Below are 20,901 nucleotides of genomic sequence, written 5' to 3'. Positions count from 1 at the left end.
TATATTGGAGTTTGCATAAATGGCCTTTGCCATATTTGTCAAAACTTTGTGCACATTTTATGAATTGCAACAATGATACAGTAAAATCTGACAGGAGAAAAGTATTCCTACTGCCTTTTGCTGTCCAGAGTATTTACAATCACCATAAACTTAAATTCACAGCTGTGTGATACTGAGTAGCCCTAGCAGGCCAGGAATGGTCAGGAGTCAGCAGGTTTTTAAAACAGTTCACTTCTGGGCAGCAAATGGAGAGAAAGTTTAGTAACAGTTCTGTATCATTGAGTAGCCATTTGAGAAGCAGACTGGGTTGAACAGAAGAGAAAAAGGATGAGCAGGCAGAAACTCACCAGTTTGACCCTCTGCCCTGGGGTGGCACTGATTTCCCACGTGCACTCCTTTCTGCTGGGATACTTGTCGGGCCAGTTGGGACTTGTGATGATGCCGTTGGGACTGTGGATCTTCTGTTCACACTCAGCTGTGCCAACAGTGATAGCATCAGTTAGTCTGGGGGTCTGCATTCAGAGGTAACAGAAAAGCTCTTTTTTTGTCAGGGGACCCGCTGAAGGGAAAGGACCCCTTAGGAAGACAGCCAAACACGCTCTTCAGTGTGTGCACCATCATGTTCTTCCCTTTTGGCACACTCTTTATGGCAATTAACCTGGTACGCTTGTTTACTGATTGTTGTGAAACATACACTGCCGATTACAATGGGTGGCTTTTTCTAATATTATAAAGGAATATAAATAAATATTAAAATTTAATCAAATATTTTGCTATTCCCCCCCTTCTACATACAAGTAAGTATGAAAATCCATATTAGAAATCTTGCTACTCCAAATGGTATTTCTTGAACTATTTCTTTTTCTTTCTTCTCCTAATTTTCATAATGCAGCTACAGAGCAATCATTTTGATTTCTAAGCCACAATTTCTAAGGACATATATACAACTAGAGAACAGCTAAAACTAAACTGTGAGTATGTACCAAGGACAGCTTAGTCATTCACATTGTAACTGAATTACTAGTAGTGCACCTCCGTAAATAAATACGAAGAACTAAAACTTAAACAAGTCAAGAAAGAAACTAGTTTCATTTTTGTATTTAGTTTTTTTGACCATCTCAAATTGCTTTACAAATACCACAGAATTATTCAACAAGAATCTTTTAGAGTACACAAGAATCATTCCAACAACAGTGAAAACGCAAATGCTTCACAAAGGGCATGTCTTTATTCACAAATTAAATCCATGCTAGAATACAGCCTTGTAGCTCACATAATATTGCAGGCCTGAGGTTCATTTGCAGATAATCTAAATTCTACTTAAGCTCCAAAGTCTACTGTTTTCTTGGAGGCAGCCACACCTTGAGACAGCAAATAGGAGAAATGATGATGCATAGGGACTTGACTGGAATTTAGATTGTCTGAATATGTCCCCTAAAATAAACCCAGAAAGGGCAGATACAGTTTCAACCTGACTGCAAGGAAACTAACTGCTGCTGACAGGAGCAAATGACAACTTTACCAGGTTTCTCTCCAAAAACTCTATCCCTGCGTTTAATACATGATTAGGTAAATACGCTGTCACAGCTTTAAATGTTCTACACCTCACAGAACTATTAGAAGCAGCACTCCCTGCCAATGATCCCAAGTTTCCAAACTGCATGCCTGTGGATGCTGGGGATGGAGGGGATAGGAAAGGGGGGCTGGGGAAGCGTTTAAGACCAAAAGCCTAAGCCCCCATTGGCAAGATCTTATCCTTCCCTTTCTTTTCTTTGGCCGGAGAGCTGCAGAGAGCTTTCTGTAAGACAGTTTTATAACTGACCATTCAAATAGCTTATTACTTACCCTCCTTGCAGTCATGTTTGTTTTCGTGCAGCACAAATCCATTTCTGCACTGGCAAACATAGCTTCCTACCGTGTTGATGCACTCGTGTTGGCAGCCACCATTGTCCTTCGAACACTCGTCCTTGTCTAAGAAACACACAACAAGGTCAAGTGAGCATCAATATTAGCAGTAGTCCTTGTTACCAAAAAAGAAGGTTTAGCACAGTGTTTGAGTCCAGAAAAGGATAAGCTAAGGCACAGTCACTCTTCTTAGCATGGCAGTTTTATGGTAACTTAGTCCTAGCCGCACATTGCTCAGCCTGCAACCTTGCACCATGGCACAAACAGTCTGTCTCCTCTTTCTAGAAAATGAGAGGTAGTTCCCAGAGGAGAGGGACACTAGTAAAACAATTGAGCTAAATCAAAGATGATGATGGTTAACTAGCATTTACTTTTTCAAGTGGTCTAGCTGGTGAAAAATTTCATAAATATCTCATCCAAAGCTTTATTTCAGTAAACAACAGGAGTGTAATTTATGAGCAACACACATGAAGTGTTCTAACTTTATGCAAATTCCATAATTTAACAGTGGTACGTTGAAAGGAACATGTAGGCCAAACAAGGTTTCAAGCTCTGCACATCAAATATGTAAGATAAGAAGGATATAACACAAACGTTTAAAATAAATGTATTTGGTTTTCCCCAGCAGAGTGACAGTGTGCTTTACTGGAATCTGGACATTATAGAACATCACAAAAAAGAAAAATATTTCATTGAAAAACATACAAAAGAAATTGGCATTAGTTATTTCAAGGAGTTCTACAATACAGCATGCAGTTCTGTTTATTAACGTATAATCCTTCAAAAGAGCTTTTAGTGTGTTAGAAGTAAAGCAGAGAGTAGGGGAGGAAATCTGACCTGCATTAAACAGCTACAAATTCATTGCATGGAAAAAAGCCAAACCAGATTAACAGGCTGTCACTCTAGCAAAAGGCCTCAGCTGCCACCCTTCTATGTCATTCAGCTGCTGTCATTTTAGGTGAGGTTGGTCCATTTAAAAAGAGGCAGACTGCTCCTGACACATACACGTACACATACATGTGAGTATGTACGCACATATATACACAACTATATATAGGTATAGACACATATATATAAATCCTGAGATATAAAAATATATGCCTATATAAATATGTATTTTTATATATATATAAAAACACATACATATTAAAATACCCTTTATCTTACAAAATGTCACATGCAAAAGAGAGGAGGAAAAGAGCAAAGAAATCCGTTGTCATCCCAGAGGTCCAGTTGTTGCAGGGCTGGAATGCGGAGCATTCACCCCCTTCAGCCTCACCTACCCTGGAAAGCAGCAGTGAGCATTATCTCTAAACAAGGTAGCATGCGATGTTTCAGACTCCAGTAGGCGCAGTAAGAATTTCTATAGATTACAAACCACTATGGATAATTTAAGTCTCTTTTCGCTGACTTGCTCATGCATTTTTTCATTGCCTTTACTGATACCCATATTCAGTAACACAAAAAGGAAGTTTGCATTACAATGGCATACACATCAGCCTTATCTGCCAAAATGTATGCAACACTTGACGCATTGACTTGCAAGTCTTTCCACAAAAATCAGCTTCTACTCATAGTACATGATGCTAATGTACATTTATAGACAAATTCTGCAAGTCAAACACAAACATCCACTGCATTGTGTCTTGTAGTTCTCAAATCTGTTTCCACTGAAATATTTTGGAACCTTTCAGCAAATGTGAACAGATTTGAAGGTTAAGAAACAGTCAAAAATATAGGTAGCTCCCAGAATCATACATCCAAAGGCTTATACTAGTTGTCATTTTGATGATGTAAGAAGCATAAAAGCTCCACAATACACTATTTATGCACCTTGCAATACAAGTCCCAAACTGAGGTAGTAAATCCATTTAATTTCAAAAAAAAGGCATAACCATTCATCTTTGCAAAACAAGCACTATCATAAATCAATTCCATGTTGCAAGTGAAGAACAGTAACAAATGAGAAATTAGATATAACATGAACAAACCTCTTCGGTATTTCCCCTCCTAAGCATTAGTTTGCAGTTTTCTACCAAAATAACAAATGGAAGGCAAGCTCAAAATGCATTCAAGTTATGCTTTCAAGTAAAGAGTAGGTACATAAATTCTAAGTAAAAGCCCTGTCCATTTTCGTTGTTCACCAAACTGTATGAAAATACTGAAAAGTATTTTAACATTAAATAGGCTTATTTTCTGTAAAATAATCTCTTAAGACAGAAGTGCATAAGCAATGCATGGTCCCATGTTGGACCTCCTCAGAGATACGACAGCGGACAGAAGGTAGAAAGGAGAAGCTTTGGAACACATTGGAGCTACAATAATTACTTGTACATAGCTAATCAAGGATGCAACTGTTGAACAAGCCTTCCTTACACTTCATAATTCGGAACAGACTTTCTGTCAAATTGATTGCCCAGTTTCAAAATTCATGAAAAAAACAATTAGTCTGTATTAGTTATAGGAATGAATGTTTTGCCATGTAAAAACAAAGCCATTTGTTATGCTGACAGATGGAAATGAGTCTCCCAGTTCTGAATGGATACTTTCTCTTCTCATTTCAGTACTCAGAACAGGGAAAGATCCATTCTCAATAAAATGTTAGATTGAATCATTCAGAGGACAAATGGTCGTACCTCTGAGACCCTCAGAGGCCACCAGTCTGTGAATAATACGTACTCGGCCTGAAGGGACCTGTATCAAATCCTTGCAAGATTGAAAACCAAAAATTTTCTCTTTGCAGGCAGCTTTCTTGTCTGTGGAAAAAAACGTACCAGGATGGCACCAGAGATGAGTTTGTGCTCCAAAACATATTTCCTCAAGGCTAGAAACACTCCAGCCTTCTCTTTTTAACTGCTTAATGAATCATCACCCCCAAAAAATGTCCCAAACACACACCATTTCTGTATTACATCAAATTCCATGTATGTTTTGAATGATCATGCAAAGAATCATGTTTATTTAAAACACTGGAGTAACTCTAAAACTTATGATAAATAGACATTTAGTAACATATTATCACTGGGTATTAATCATACTACTACACAAAGACTGTTTTAAAGAAATCATTAGGCTATCTTCCCTGAAACAACAATAATATTTTTTTTTAATTCTGTGATATCTTTTTTTCTCTTCTAGAGTTAATTCATGGAGTTATTTTACACTTCTCTAGTCTTATGGGCCCAGCAGACTACAATAGGTCACTGTCTTAACAAGAGCAGGAAAGAGAGAGGAGAACAGAAGAGAGAGGGAGAAAGAATGAAAACCGTTACTGGAAGCTTTCAGTTTAGAAGCCTAATACCCAATTCCAACAGTTATATTAGAAGTTTTTTAAAAAATAGTATCTCATGACTCCCTAGTTTCTTCTCTTTATCCAAGAAACTTGATTATAAATATACAAGAGTGTCTCTGGAGATTAGCTAGATCCCTGCAACGGCCTTTCCTAACTCAGCTTTCTTCAGAACTCTCCTATCAAATGTAAATTTTACAGCATGTTGAAAAAAAGTTTTTCTCACTTTCCAGTAGCACCTGTCTGGCTATTAACACCATTTTACAGCCAAAAATGTAATTACATCTTGTCTTATATCAACATAAATACCTTCCTAATGCAGGTCATCTGTTGCCCTATGTCACTGTTTGCTTTCACAGTTTATCACAGTGGGTTCCAAGCACCCAAAAACGGCTGTCATCTGAGCTGGAGCTGGGCCATGCTTTCTCAACTGTAGCCATGGCTGCAGAATTCACCACCAAAAAAGTTGAAGAGGGGAAAAAAATAAAAAAGTTCTTTGGCTGTGCTTTAGGCACACATCACAGTTCCTAATCTTCAGACTAATCTGATTTATCCACCTGTCTCTGTTGCTGAGCATTTCCTATACCCTTTACTGGTGAACAGACTGCAAGATGCAGTGTTTTACTCATTACTGACTTTTTCATGATGTCTTTACAACCAAATGCTTACACATATTTCCATTGTGATTTAATTAATAAAACTGTTCAATGCCTTCCAACAAGTATCTTAGACACTAGCATTAAGTATTTCTCCACAGCTATAATTCTAGAAGTATTGTATTCTGCACACAACTGTATAAATAGGCAAAAAAACCCGCTTCGTCAGCTGAACACTGATCAACTATCAACTCCCAAAAGTCAAAATACTTGAAGTCTCATCGACAGACCAATAGCATATTATGTCCATATTAAGGAATTCAGGGGTAAGAGTGTTCCTGACAGCCATGAGAGTTCTGTCTGATGAATTATTCAGAGATGACCACCGCTTTTTAGATCATTTAAATTCAGAAGTTTGATTTGTCTCAAGCATTACAAATTTTCCGTTTTAATCAGGAAATAGGGGAATTAAAAATCAAAAGGGGAAAGCCAGACAGAATAGAACAGAATCTGCTAGAACTTTTAACAACTAGAAGAGAATTGAGAAAGAATAAAAATAAAATATGAAGTATCTGAATTTACATGAAATAAGAGATTATGGCAGAAATGCATTATGAAACATTCAGCAAATGTATATATTTACCAATTCAAAGACTATTTGTATCAAATTACCTTTCTTTGAAGGGGGTTAGATATATAGTATATCCAGGACACACCACACATTTCTATTCATTAAAAAAACATACATAGTTCAGACTTATCCTGGGCTAATGAATTTATGCTAGTGATCAATGGCATCATTTAAAACATATTTTTTAAATTACCAGGAAAAAAGATGTTTTCAACTCAGGAGAAAAGGGAAGAACATTTAATTCAGAACTGAAAAAGGCAAGGAAAAAAATGGTTCTGAAGGATTCCAACCTAATGCTTTGAACTCCATGAATTATAGTCCGGTCTTTCCCCAACATACTGCATTGGCCTGATTTCTTCCTGGATCCTACTCATAGTATTAATAGATCATTTAAACAATCCAATAAATAAATAAATAAATACACCTTTGAAAATCAGCTATCACTTTGAAGAAAACCCAAATTTAACTGTCTATAAATGTGTAGACGTTCAGCATGTCCACAAAACACAACTTCTGAACTACAAAGCTTACACAAACTACAAAGCTATCATTGCCAATCCTACCTGGCACAGCTGCATAGATCCTGAAAATACATAATGAACTTCATTTGCAAGGCATTTTGAGAACTGGAACATGTCAATGCTTATTCTTGTAAAAAGTCAAAATACGTGACAATTCCTGCTGGCACTACCAGGCCTACACGAAATGACTACTGGTGTGTTTCTAGGAGGAAGCTCTCTTGTGTGCATATACATATTTACTACAAATAATGAGTAAACCTTGAAAGCTTCTTGCTAATGTAAAATATAAATTTAAAAGTAGAAAGTGTTACTATATGTAAAGATGCCTAGAAAAAATAATACGCTTTAGAGAAGGTAAACATGTTAATTTGTTTCTATGAGATTTCTATGAGATTAGACTTTTTTTCATCTTTCACAATTGCTTAAGAAAAACATCAAAGTAGTCATAATGAGAAAAATTGAAAGTCTAAACTGTCTTAACAGTTATTTTACTCACTTTCCAAACCACATCACTTACACAATCTACTGTTTCTTATTACTTGTTCATAGTTGTTACCAGTTATTAAAGGTAAACAATGAAATATCATTTCATTTCAGTTTTGATAAAATATTATAGCAAACAAACACTACTAACAGGGCCTGGTAATACCTCTTGCTAGCATTATCAGAATTCTCCAGATTCAGATTTTTAACTGCTATCAAGTAGCCTGGGGCAGAATTCAAATCCCAGATGCTTTTGGCTGACTTCCAGCCTGGGGACACAGGCAGATGCGTCTGTGTTGTTGTGTTGTTTTACACAAGGTAACATACCTATGCACATGTGCATCTGCAAACACACAAGAAAAACACTAAGCAAAATGCCACTACTAACACCAGGTGGTATCCTGCCACAGTCAGATTATTATGGTCTAGTCTCACTGGGTAATTGCAAAGACCACTGTTGTGCCAATATTTCCTCACATTTTCAGCTTCACTTGTGTCTAACTTTATTCAGTGATACATGTCCTCAGATGATGTAAACTTCCGTCGCTCCGATCTGCCTCAGTGAAATTGCACTTCTAACTAAAAGGACACACATTTTTGCAAGAGCAAGGTCTTAAACACTGTTCTGCAAAACATTAAGCAGCACAGTTTGGCGAGAAAGTACCCATAATGTTAAACAAATGTTGTAGCACAAAGTGATAATTTCATAACTAATGCAATCTATTAAGAGACCAGAGTGAAAAAAAATACGAGTGTACACTGTATGTAATTCATACCACATTACAAGTGGGATTTGAAAAAATAGCAACCAAACTTGGGATAAAAAAATTAATCTAGTCAAAATATAGGAAGACTTAGTAAATTTGCTTTTTTCCTCCCTTTCTCACAAAGTTTATTTGCCTCCGCTGTTATCTAAATATATATATTTATATATGCGTTCCATGTATTTTCTACAGACATTACCATTCAGAACAGTATTTTAATACAGGACAGCAGTTTATGCTTGTGTAAATAAAACAAATTCAAAGCTACCAGGAAAATGATAAGGGAAAAGGCCACTCACTTTCATACCAAAATACTATTCACTGCACCTGGTCAGTGTATGCTCAGGGGCACTCACAGATATACAAAGTAATTTTCTATACCTGAGAAGAAGTGTGCCTTGAAGCCTTTCTTTGACACAGTGTTGTCAGATCTGAACTCAATTCGCATGTTGTTGTACTGAGAGGTGATAACTTCAGGCACTTCTGTACCGCAGAATTTACCATGTAGTTTAGAATCAGAAGAAAGGCCACTACGAATCTCCACATAATCATATTTGCAAACCTGAGAAAAGAAAGAAAAAAATTTTTGGCTAACCAAAAGAAAAGCATGAAGTTGTTTACAAATGCAAGAACTCTGACTGGTATATGCTGCTCAGAAATAGGTTAATAATAACTTTTTTTTCTTTTCCCTGACTCTGAAAACATTTGTAAATGCTTACAAACATTCACTGATTTTGTGTAAGAACATTTCAAGGTGATTAAGGCAGAGCTATACTATGCATTACATTCAAAACTATATTTTGATAGATACTAATCCGTGTTTAGTACCTAAATTTCAAGATGCTTAGTAGCCTTTCCATTTAATCTAAAAAGTAAAAATTCCAGTGACATTACCATAAAATCTAAGAATATTTACCCTAAAAATTATACCTATCTTTGTGCTACAAACCACATACCCAGAACCTACAAACCTAATGCTTGCATCTTATAGACTTTTTTGAAAAATACTAATTTTCACTCAGAAACTTAAAAGGTAAGTTTTTATCATAACGTATTTAAGACATTCATTTATTTACAAATATATAAATCTGCACTATTAAAACCATACATCTTTAACAGCAGCATAGCTATAATTTGGAAGGTTGATGCATGTAATTTTCATTAAAAGGTTAAAAACCAAGTGAAATAATGTAATAAAAAAGCCTTATGCAAGACCTACTACTCGTGATAATACTTTCAATGCATAATCCCTTGGCCAACCTAAAGCCTTCCACCTCAAAACTTCTAAGCTTCTTAGGCTCAACTATCAATCATTTAATCAAAAATGTCCCAGTTGTCTGCAATTAATAGCTTAAGAGAAAACAGTGGCCAGGAGGATTCATACAGAGCTTAGATCATCCATTAAATCCAAGTTATATTTGATAAATCACAATTTGTAGTCAAACAAGAAATGTCAGGGGAGCTGGAGGAGAACTGCAGAAAAGGATGTGTGTTGGCTTTTGCTGCTCTCTCTTCCTACAAATTATTAAATTATCAACATTTCATATTGTTTATAATAGAATACTTCTAGACCTAGATTAATTTTTCATTGTTACTGCAACAATTCTCATATGTTGCAGAGCTGGAAAGTGACTAATTTGGGTGAAACTACTTTTATACAATATAAAGCACATAAGATTCATAAAACCTGAGTTACTGCCACATGCCGATTTAGAGTAACTGTAAGATATATTCATATTAATGTATGCAATTTTCAAATATAGCTCACAATGTTAACAAATCCCAGCAACATCAGTGGTGAATTTTGATGGTTGTGTATTTTTTGATTAGAAATGAAATGTAATTTCAGATAGGTCTAACTTCCTTCATACTATACAATTACATTTAACTTGTAATTTTAAAAAAAAATAAACTAAAATTGTGAAATGTAAACATAAAATATTAAAATTATAATATTGGAAAAGCCATATTAAACTTGGTCCTAAATGGAGTTCCTATAACAAAAAAAATTACAGCATTTTATGTCTGCACTCAGAAAATATATTAGAATGTTCCAGATATTCGGTGTTTCTTCTGATTTTCACATGTATCATTCTTACTACTAATATTTAACAGTATAAAGCTGAGATTTAGCAGCACATGAGAGGACCAAAGTTCTAAATTGTGAAAAACATTATCTATATATTTTTCATATCTGCTTATTTATGTGTCTTGTGTGACATTAGAAAACTGATTTAACTGCATTACACCCCAAGTGTCTTCCTTGAAAATATGGCTTAAGTACCAAGAAAGTGCAGGAAAAATGTTCTACGACTGTTGAAATAGTAATTAAATTTTAACCCTTTGGCATCTGTAAGTTTTTTATTACACCTTTTGCAGTTCTTGTAATAATGGTAATAGGACACCAGTGTAAGATATAAATAATTAAAAGTTTGAATTCCATGGAATTTGAACCCACCCCAAATTATTTTTAAAAAGTAATAAAAATCTCACATTGCTACCTCTGCAAATAATTTTGAGATATTTTGGGTAAACCACAGCTGGGTTGTTTGTTCGTTATAAATTAAACTTCAGCTTTTGCCACTTCAGATCTCAGGCCCAACATACGGCCCATCCTCACATCAAATCTGTTGCTACAAATTTGTTTAGTCAGAAATAATATCCTGGGATTCGTGTTCTTAAGGCCATGTGAATAACATCCCGATAGCCTTGATGGCAGGTGGCGTGTGGCAGGGGAACTCAACGGTATGGCAGAGCAGCGCCTAGGAAGCAAAACAGAGGCTGAAAAGTCTGTGTGGAAACCCGTGTTTTACTGATCCACACGCAAAAAACCCTGCAACCCCCACCACTTTGTTTAAAGCTCCAGGAAGCAGCCCCTACCACATGGCGGGCTCTGCCCTGCCCCTCGCCTGCCCCTGGGATGGTTCCCCATGCCTCTGGCTGCCCAGCTCAGACTGCTACTGCTCTGCCCTGCCCTAGTCCTGCTACTGCTGCTTTTAAAATACTTCTCCCCCAAGAGACCTGTAAGTGATTTAAATGCTCCCTCGCTCTGTAACTAACCACAGCTTCTGTGTATTCTTTGTAGTCACAGTCTGCAAAGATGATTTGGTTTCTCCATATTTTCTCCTCTTGAATTCTTTCCAATATACCTCAGCCATTTGCTCTGTTTCACTTTGTTGATAAAAAAAAGTCAGCTGAGACTCAGCACAGAACATTTCTTTTAAATTTCTTGTAATACATACACATTTAGATGATATGTAAAAGAGAGCTCTTCTCTCCATGTTTGTTTTGAAAGAATCCAGAAACAGTCCCAAAACGAAAACTGGAATATCTGTGGTTATTGTCAGCGTACGGAAGGTCAGCAAGGGTTTCATAAGATAATACCTATTTATGAACATCGTTAAAACTGTTCAGTGTGTAACATCATGCAGATCTTTGTTCACAGTTACTTACTTCATTCCCTTCTAACTCAAAAAATTCAAACTTCATTGAAATTCTGTATTGCGTTGGGGCAACCACTTGCCACACACAGTTTTTGTTTGGCGGATACTCTTTGGGCCACCCTGGTGTGGTTATAGTCCCATTTAGCTTTGTCAGGAGTCCTCCACAAGCAGCTGTAAAATGAAAAGGGAGAGCATCGTTTCTTGACTGAAACTGCTTTACTATAAACAGAAGTATGCTGAGAAGATTCAGTCCTCTCATTACTTATACTCTGCAATGCCCAGGCAGACTAATCAGAATCTTGGTTTATCATGCTTGGTGCAAACAAAGAGAAAGAGACAGGCCCTATCTTGAACAGCTCGCAGGTTTGTGGACAGAGATAAGTTTCAGGACTACACAAGGCGTTATCATATTAATTCTTTTCCCTTCCCTCCAGAGACTCTGGTTATTCTCTCACAGCCTTTCCCATGCAAGTCCTCTGACCTCACCACCCTCCCCAGGACCTTGACCACCCCTCTTCTGACAGTCTGCTTAAGATGCACTTCACATTTCCCCAGCTTCTCTCCTTGATTATTGACCCAGAATCAGCCCTACCTGCCTCATATTATATAGCTGTATATGCATCCCATAACCTACTAGATAGTGTCACTTTGGGATAGCAGTCATGCAGTCTTCAGTCACAATTACTTTTGCTGAAATATGGACGTTCAAGTAACAGGAAATACCTATCTTTTTCAAATATATGCCAAATAGTCACCTCCATACAACAGAACAATACTATTCTATGTTTGTGAATGCAGTTCAGATAGCAAAGGACCTTTTTTAATCTTTTTTTTTTAATCTTTTCCACCTGTGGAAATTTTATTTATTTTTTTTAAAGGAAAGTAATGGGGTTTGAAGGGGTTCTCGATCACACTCTGCTGCACTGATACCATTACAGCACTGTCACAGTGCTGGGAATCATCCACAAATCTTTCTAAAGAGCTGGTGGGGAGAAGCACCACCTTCTCCCAACCGCTCCATGCTACTGCTGAATGTTTGAAAAACTGGGTGTTCCTGTCAAGCTGATGGTCTCACACACTACATCTACATCATCCAACACAGCTGGGAGAACTCTCCAGTTTGTGTCAGGGCCCATCTGGCCAACGCAGAACACACACCAGTCTTCCTCCTCCTGCCTCAGGTCAGCAGGCAGACTAAACCAAATTCCTTACATAAATTTGGGCTCATGATCAAAGGCCCAGAGATCAAACCTCTGTCTTCATGGTTCTCCTTAGATTAACCCTACTTTCTGTATACTGCCTAATATGCAAATATCAAAATAAATTCTTTTTCCAATGCACTCACCATTTAAGTGGTGGTGGAGGGTAGAACAACTGAAAAAAAACACCTAGCTTGCTGAAATCCATGTTCTAATATCACTGTAGTTGAGGACTATCACCCCCTCATGCACACACACACCCCAAACAAACAAACCAACCCAAGCCCACAGAACCAAAAGCACACAAAACAGAACAAAAAGTACAAAAACCCTAAGCAAAACTGCCCCAGATTGTGACAAATCATGAATTAAAGCCTGGAAATTGGAAAAAAGAGACCAGTGAATCGCATCAGAAGAAAACCATAGCCATGAGCACTCCAATTTTCAAGCTCCATTTGCTACTTTGCTACTCAGACAGCTGAACTGAGATAAGAATAATCTGTGCTATCCCTCAATTTATTGCTTATGAATAAAAACTGAACAATAATCGGTGCATAATGATCAAGAGCTTTCGCTTCTTTCCTTTGATATGAAATACGTATAGAATGCAAAAGCTTATCTCAGTCCAATCCTATGTTTACACAGACTTCCACTTATCAGGTTTTTAGTTCTCCAATGATTATTTGAACACACTTTGCTCACCCTGAAAAGTACAATTTGTTTCCAGCAAGAAAAGCGCACAATCCTACTGTGAGGGGAAAGGATTTCTCTGAGCTGTCAGCTGGAATACAGGAGCCTGCTTTTCCAATCTGCCAGCTTCCCAGTCACACCCCAGCCAGAGATGGTCAGGGGGACCATTAGATACTCCAATTCTGAGACAGTGGCACATTGCTCTGCTGAGGCATGTCTCTTCATGCACGGTGGGAGACTTTGCTTTGAGTATGAATAACGTAACAAGTGGTTTGGGAAGGTACAAAATCCTGCTTAGCATCATTCCTGATCAACTAACAGCAGAACCTGCAAAGCTAAATTAAGTGACAGACATCGGATGAACACGACAGCTGTGGGCAGACATTACCCTGGCACCACCACTTAAAAGGGAGCACTGGTTTTCCAGGTTGGGTTCCACAGCCTCACACTGCTAGGGCCCAGCGTATGAAAGGCGTAGTGTTTCACGCGGGCAATGGCACTCCGCGAGCTCCGAGAGCCCCCGCACAGCCACACACCCTACCTTCGCAGCTCTTCTTGTCAGGACCAAGCTCATAGCCAGGGTCGCAGGCGCACTGGTAGCTGCCCAAAGTATTTACGCAGCGCTGCTCACAGCCACCATTGTCAGGTTTGGCACATTCATCTTCCTCTGCCAAGACAGGGAATAATGCAAAGAAGTGTTAGGTAAGTACCTTCCTCAGCTGCAATTGCTGGATCAATATTAACCAAGAAAGCTGTATGCTTGCCATTATAAGCCACACTACATAACACACTGTGGTTGCTGACTAGAGGATTTTCAAATGCTAAGGAGACCTGCAATGGAGAAAATAGAAATTTGTCCTTTGTGGGGTTTAGGTGGGTTTTTTTTACAACAATACCTACCGACAGCTGCAGACCTAATTTATAACCACTTTGTGGGCAGCATACAATAATTCAGGCAGCTGTAATCTAAAGGTTGTATAAAGTGTTGAAAGAAAGATTGAAAATCCACAGCAGGGTCACTTGAAGGGCACTTTATCTCCCACAGAATCAATTTGTGCATTATCCCGAATTCATACTCAAAAACAGATTAACAGAATCCTCAAATCCCAGGTTTTCATTCTACTGATATTAAAGGGAACAAGATGCATGGGGATGGGGGAGGGAAAGGAATAATGCATTATCTCTACTAGATCTGAAGTATACCCACGAGATTCATCATTAATATATTCCTTAGATGTTGAATATTGTTTCCTTACACTAGGACAAGCAATTTCTTAGGAATAAAACGGAACTCCCACTCTCATGTGTACAGCCTTCAAGCTTGTAATTGTCTACAGTGAAAACAAGAGTTAAGGGTGAGAAAAGCTTCAGCTTGCGGTTTTTCAAAAGAGCAAAAAGGTTCTCCTGGTGGTGCGAGCTGTATTTCAGGTGTCACCATGGCCACATCACTGCTCCTGGCCTTCGCGCTGCCATGGGCAGCACCGGGTAAGGGGCACGCTGCCACACACCAGACACTGCAGGTACAGCTGCACTTTTGTGACACACACAGCCCCCCAAACTGCAGGAAGACTGTGAGGCCATTGGCCACTGCGATTTCTCAGCTGTTTTGGGTTTAATTTCTTGCCTACAGAAAGTAATAAATTCATAAATCAGCCTAATGCAGCAAATGAATTAGAAAACCCACAACATTTAGCCAAAAGAAAAAACTTAACAGAAAAGGCTCATTTGTGATTATACTATTTAACTGTATACTTGATAAAGCCATGCCAAAAAAGCCATTTTTTACAAGATTAGATATGTGTCAAAGGCGTTTCAAAACTAAGCTGATTATTTGTACCTGAAGAGAGCAAGAAGTTGCACTAAATGTGTTCTCTCATTCTTTGGCCATATTTCACAGGGACATTCAAATACCTCTACTGTTCTTGATAAAATTGTATGCCTGGGAAAAAAATGTGCTGGAGACAGTACAGAACTGATATTAGTAAAACTAGGTTGAGAGATATTTTTAATACCCTGAAATAATTTTTCTACTACAAAACCGAGTGATAAGGACTTCACAGCTCCCAAAATATGCTTTAACATTTACCTTTAAAAAAGTTAGCTGCAAACCCTGCTTTGTTAACAGTTCCATCAGAAACAAACTTCATCCACAAGGTATTAGAGGTAGATCTAATGTCTTCTGGCTTGTCATAGCCACAAAAGTGACCAATTAAAGGACTGTTCTCATTCGTTCCATCCCGAATTTCCAAGTAGTCATATGCACAGTTATCATGCCTTTCAATCTGTAAAAAATTTTAAAGCAACCTATTTGAACTTGACCATAAATATCAAATATCAATTAGACAACACACAGAATAGAAATTTTTCATAGTTAAGGTTAGGGTTCTCTGCTCAGGGTGCAGACATCAGGAAGATGAACAAACTTGACTGGACTGTTTTCAACTATACCTGTTTTCTACAAGAGAAAAATGTTGAGATGTTACACGGGACTGGACAGTCTAACTGGAAAAAGAGTAACTAAACTAAGACATGCTCACCTTTAAGCCTACTAATGTTCTATCAAATTCCTACTCTGAGCTCAAGTAAAGTACTCTATTCTCACATACACTCAAGTATACAAGATTAATTGTTCAATAACTAAATAGGTCTGAAATATTAATAGAGTTTGAAATATTGAAAAGCTCAAATTTGATTAATATGAGTATGATTTTTATACATTATCAACCTGTGCTATTTCAGGTGATGATCAATATTTTATTTTCTTCCTTTATCCTCAACACTGCAAAATTTTGCATTTGTCACTATCCATTGATGTTGCAGGGTAACTAAATAATTACAGTGTATTAACAGTTTGGGGAGTCTTTAGAAGTGTGTTTGGATCAAATTCTACAATTATCAGCTCTTAAGTAGCTAACAGAACAGATGACAAAAAAATTAAAATCATTTTTCTGCAGCTAATATGCCTGGTCCCTGCTGCATGATTCCCGATTTCAGGTGTATTTTGACTTTATGGGTCAATGAGTGAACCTTTGCCATACTGATGGAGATACCTATTGAAACCAGAACTGAAAATGTCTCTCTCATTAAACATCCTGCCAGATGACATCCAAACATAGACTAATGTGTGAATGGACATGTGTGCATTTCTACTTTTGTAGCAAGCCTTGTGCTCTTTGCATAATAGTATTTACAGAGTCAGTCAGAGTGGGAATTGCACCAAGGAGAAAGCAGTAGCAGCCCAAATATGATACTATCTGGAGGCTAGATAATTTATGATGCCTGTCTTTATTGAGAGAGTATCTTTCCCAACAGAATTAAAAACCCTCTTGATCTGGGTCATTTTACTGCAGGATTACTGCACGTTACTCAAGTAATATAGCATGTTAGTTATAAAATAATTAACTAAGTTCAAACATTCAAAAATAATTCCTCTAAGAAAACTATTGTTCAACGAACTGGCTGAATTGTGAGGTAACTGTAGGGATTGGGGTGGGGGGGCAGGACCACAGTCAGGGAGAAGGGGTTGGAGAAGCCTCAGATTTAATTCAGCACATCCAAATTCTGTTAAAATGAGAAAGAAGTGAAAGCCAAACCAAACCCAGAAAATTCCACATCTCTGGACAGAGTTTTCCTGTTAGCACGAGTGGCTGCTGGTACTCTGCTCTAACTGTGCATTACGACCAACACTAAGCTCAGTAACCACAACAGACTAAAGAGCTTTCATTTAGCATATTAGGATTTCTGCTTCTTTTATGTAAGATGGAAAATTTGGGGATGGGCCTGATTGATTGTATTTCATCTTAATGGCATCAAAATATGGCACTCACAAAATTTGTCTGTCTTCTTTCCAACTTTTCAAGCATTTACATGTGTACTTTCTCCCACTCACTTCTCTGGCACAATCCTTATAGCCATTTACAGTAATTTCTTAGGTGTTTGCTCAGGAATTGCTTTGGGTCAGAGTTTGGGAAATGAATGAGAAAAGTCATGAAGGCCTGGGATGCAACCACCTATTGCTGACTTCAGTGGCAAAAAACCCATGCAGTCAGGTGTGTGTCTACCTGAGCACTGATGCTTTTGACACTGTGATACCAATTCCAAATTTTCATTAATCTAAAGCTTAAACATCAGATATCTTATTCCAATTTGAAACAAATTCTGCCTTGTTTTCTCAGTAAAAATCATACTGCACTCTGATGTAGAAAGAACTGACCTGGTCCAAAGCCCACTAATATCAATGCAGGAATTGTGTATTTTCCACTTGTGTATTTTCCCCATGCGTCTGTGGTCATTTTACTACTCAAGACTAAATTAACGTCTGTTTTTTCCATGTTTCCATGTTCTATGGGCAATATGCAAATTACGATTTTTTCACAGGCCAAGTGCAACTCTGAGTTACCTGTACCAAATTCTCATTGAGGTGGATTTTTAGTTTCATTTCTGAGAATCACTCTATTTTGGGCAGAAATTGACAGCTAAAAATGCATTTTGTACAGCAGTAAGTTGCTAAACTTTCTAAGACTATAAATATCAACCAACTTATAAAGTGCTACTGATTTTCAATAAAATAATTCAACAGGTGGACATTCTACTTCATTTATTTTTAGCGTACTACTACCGCAAGTGATGCCATTATTATTATCAATATTATTATATTAAGAGATTAAATCATTACACCTATATATAAACTAACAGATAAGTATTGTGGTTTTGAGAAATCATAAGTGGTGTTAAGGCACTTGGCAACCCATGAAAAAGAACCATGTGCTTTGCTTATCTCTACTTCAGGTTTTAAGATGTCATGGTACTCTCCTCTGTGAACACTGCCATACAAAGACCTATTGCACTTGCAACAGTCTCTTATTCTTTCTGCTACTATGGTAGAAAATCTCAAGTTAATTAAAGGACTTCCAGTGAGTGTAGTTGTAACTGGACTGATCCTGTAAACCTTATTTATTGGAACATTAAAGTTTTACAAGATTTATATTACATGTGGATAGGAAGAAATATGCAAAATGTTCGAAAATGCAAAAAAGCATAAACACGTTTTACAGAAAAATTCATTGCTTATAGGAGAATGGAGGACACTATCAGCTCCTGAAGGCCTTGAAGGAAACCCACAATTTGAATGGCATTGGAGAACTAAGTTGAGAAAATACTAGAAAAATTCCTAAAACAGACACATAAGCACATAAGCACATAAGCACAAGAAAACTGTAAGTAATCTCCTGGTGAAATGGAAAGCCTGAAATGTTCTCAATATCCATTCTAAAAAGAAAAGAAAATTCCTTGTACATAGTCTCAGTTTTGAAAAAAAAAATAAAATTCAGACTAAAATATATTTGTTTGAAATTCCAGAGTAGCTTTGTTTTGTAGCAGTCCCCCTATATATATAAATAATTAAACAAAAGAGGATCCGAAGAGCAAATCCAGAAGCGATCCTATTTCAGGAGAAATTTCTTCCAATTACTTTCTGACAGGGCTAACTTATTTCTTGATAGTGTCAAATTTCAGTACAGGTAAACATATCCGACTCAGGTCATAGACTTCAGTCATAAAAGGTGGGACATACGCATCAGAAGATCACATAAACTTTATTCCCTGGCTTATGTAAAAATAATTTAAATGAACACTACTGGCACAAAGATTAACAGGGCCACTCAAATGAGGAAGATTAACAAGGCTCGGCTTGACAAGCCCTCTGGATGGCCTTAGCTGGTGAGACTGCATGCCAACAGAAGTTCTTTAAAAAATTAAATAAAACCACAAGAACCACTAATTTGCAAACAATAGTATAATAAAGGTGACTATAATGAAGCGAAAAGATGAAGTTACCAGTCCCAGCATCTCTGTTGTCATCCAGATACCAGAAAGCGTAGCAGCCCATCAAGCAGCCAAATAAGAAGAGGGTAATCCCACACAGTGCAAAAATGCATTGCCCACAGCAGGCAAAACAAGATGACTCATTGATAACAGTTTGAAATCGAAATTCTGAGCTTCCCTAGTGCCTTCATTTCAGTGTGAAGGTTATTTATACAGTTATTTTTCCTAGCATTACATATGGATAATGAGAATTCCTCTTACTTAACCGTACCTTTCAAAGGACAGAGAAGTAATTTTCTCACAAACACGCTGCAATAACTCTTTGGCCTGACATTTACTTTTCTTGATCTCAGCTGGCACGAAGAACTGTGATTTTTAAACAACTTTTTGTTTTACTGGGCAGTGCACCAAGGATTCAGTCCAGAGAGGGACTTAGTACCAAAAACCAGAACACCTCCGTGCAGGCACTTGGACCTGAAATGGAAATCAGGCCTGACGGTGGATGTCTAGGCCAGGCACTTCAGAGGAGTCTCCAAAGCAACTCCCACTCTCAGCAGAGCGCTCTGCAGATGAGCCAGTAAGAAATGCCGCAACGACAGATGTAACAGAAGCCTTGCGCCTTTTGGGGCACCTCATTTGGTGCTCAAGGGCATCTTGCCACTTTGGAACTGCAGCTCAGACTCTCCCTGGAAAAGCATGTACCTTTCAAGTCTCTACTGTTGGAAATTTTTTTTTTCTTTCAAAACATATCTAGCAGAGGCATTAACTTGGGAGTCCTACTCAACTACACCTCTGCTCAATTTCCTCTTTGTTCTTACGAGGTGTCAGTCCACATGTTTCCCCTCTAGAGAGTGCCATAATACTACATAGTCTGGGGGAAAAACTGGACTAAACTGTGCTCTCATTTGCTGGTCTTTCCTATTTCCTATATGGCGAGGCATGAACATGTCAACTTCACACCTGTAAATAGTCCATAATTTGGTGATTAGGAAGAGGTCCTGAAAGATACGAAGAGATGGAAGCTTGATTCTCCCAGAGGTGATTGATATTGAACTGGGGTAAGTTCAAGTGATAATGTACTGTACATGTGTATCAATGCTGACCATCTGCATGGAGATCAAATACTGCGGCAAGTCTCATGCAGAGGCATAGTGCCATTTCTCTTGGGATCACACTAAAAAATACTGAGCACCAATGGCAGACCAGAAAAGCTCCATATCTAGTCATTAAATTACATAAAACTGCTGAAAACATTGTTCATTTTCAACAATGCTTAAAAACAAAGAGACAGACCTTGAGGCAGGCCATGCAGAGTCTGAACAGCATTTGGAAAACTGTTTAGTCAGGGAGATCTGATCTTGTCTGCACTGGACACAACATTAATTCAGGATACAAAAAAAGGGAAAACTAAATATAATCTGTGAAATTACTTTAAAATTCCACTGTTTATATTCCTAATTGCTGATAAAGTCCCATATACTTGTTATCTCATGCTCAGACTTTTCATCATCAGTTACAGCAAAAGCGTACCATATCCCTGAAGTCTGTCTGTTAGAC

The 20,901-nt window shown here is 37.7% G+C and overlaps 1 protein-coding gene across 5 annotated transcripts in view; it reads right to left on the bottom strand.

Moving 5' to 3' along the window:
• Positions 1–20,901, bottom strand: part of TLL1 (tolloid like 1) — a gene marked incomplete at its 5' end in the record, with an annotated part of 138,527 nt that overhangs the window by 14,599 nt on the left and 103,027 nt on the right. For 4 of the 5 annotated variants that reach the window (XM_080371008.1, XM_080371010.1, XM_080371009.1 and 1 more), the window contains 6 exons: positions 348–475; positions 1,846–1,971; positions 8,571–8,751; positions 11,643–11,803; positions 14,063–14,188; positions 15,608–15,803. In XM_080371008.1, coding sequence (XP_080227134.1) covers positions 348–475; positions 1,846–1,971; positions 8,571–8,751; positions 11,643–11,803; positions 14,063–14,188; positions 15,608–15,803 — 918 coding nt within the window. Of the gene's footprint in view, positions 1–347; positions 476–1,845; positions 1,972–4,541; positions 4,662–8,570; positions 8,752–11,642; positions 11,804–14,062; positions 14,189–15,607; positions 15,804–20,901 lie in introns of all 5 variants that reach the window. The other variant, XM_080371012.1, reaches the window with a different exon arrangement.

This window comes from Falco punctatus (assembly GCF_963210335.1).
Source record: "Falco punctatus genome assembly, chromosome: 1".
In the NCBI taxonomy this organism is placed as follows: Eukaryota; Metazoa; Chordata; class Aves; order Falconiformes; family Falconidae; genus Falco; species Falco punctatus.
This window is presented reverse-complemented; position numbering and strand designations above follow the sequence as displayed.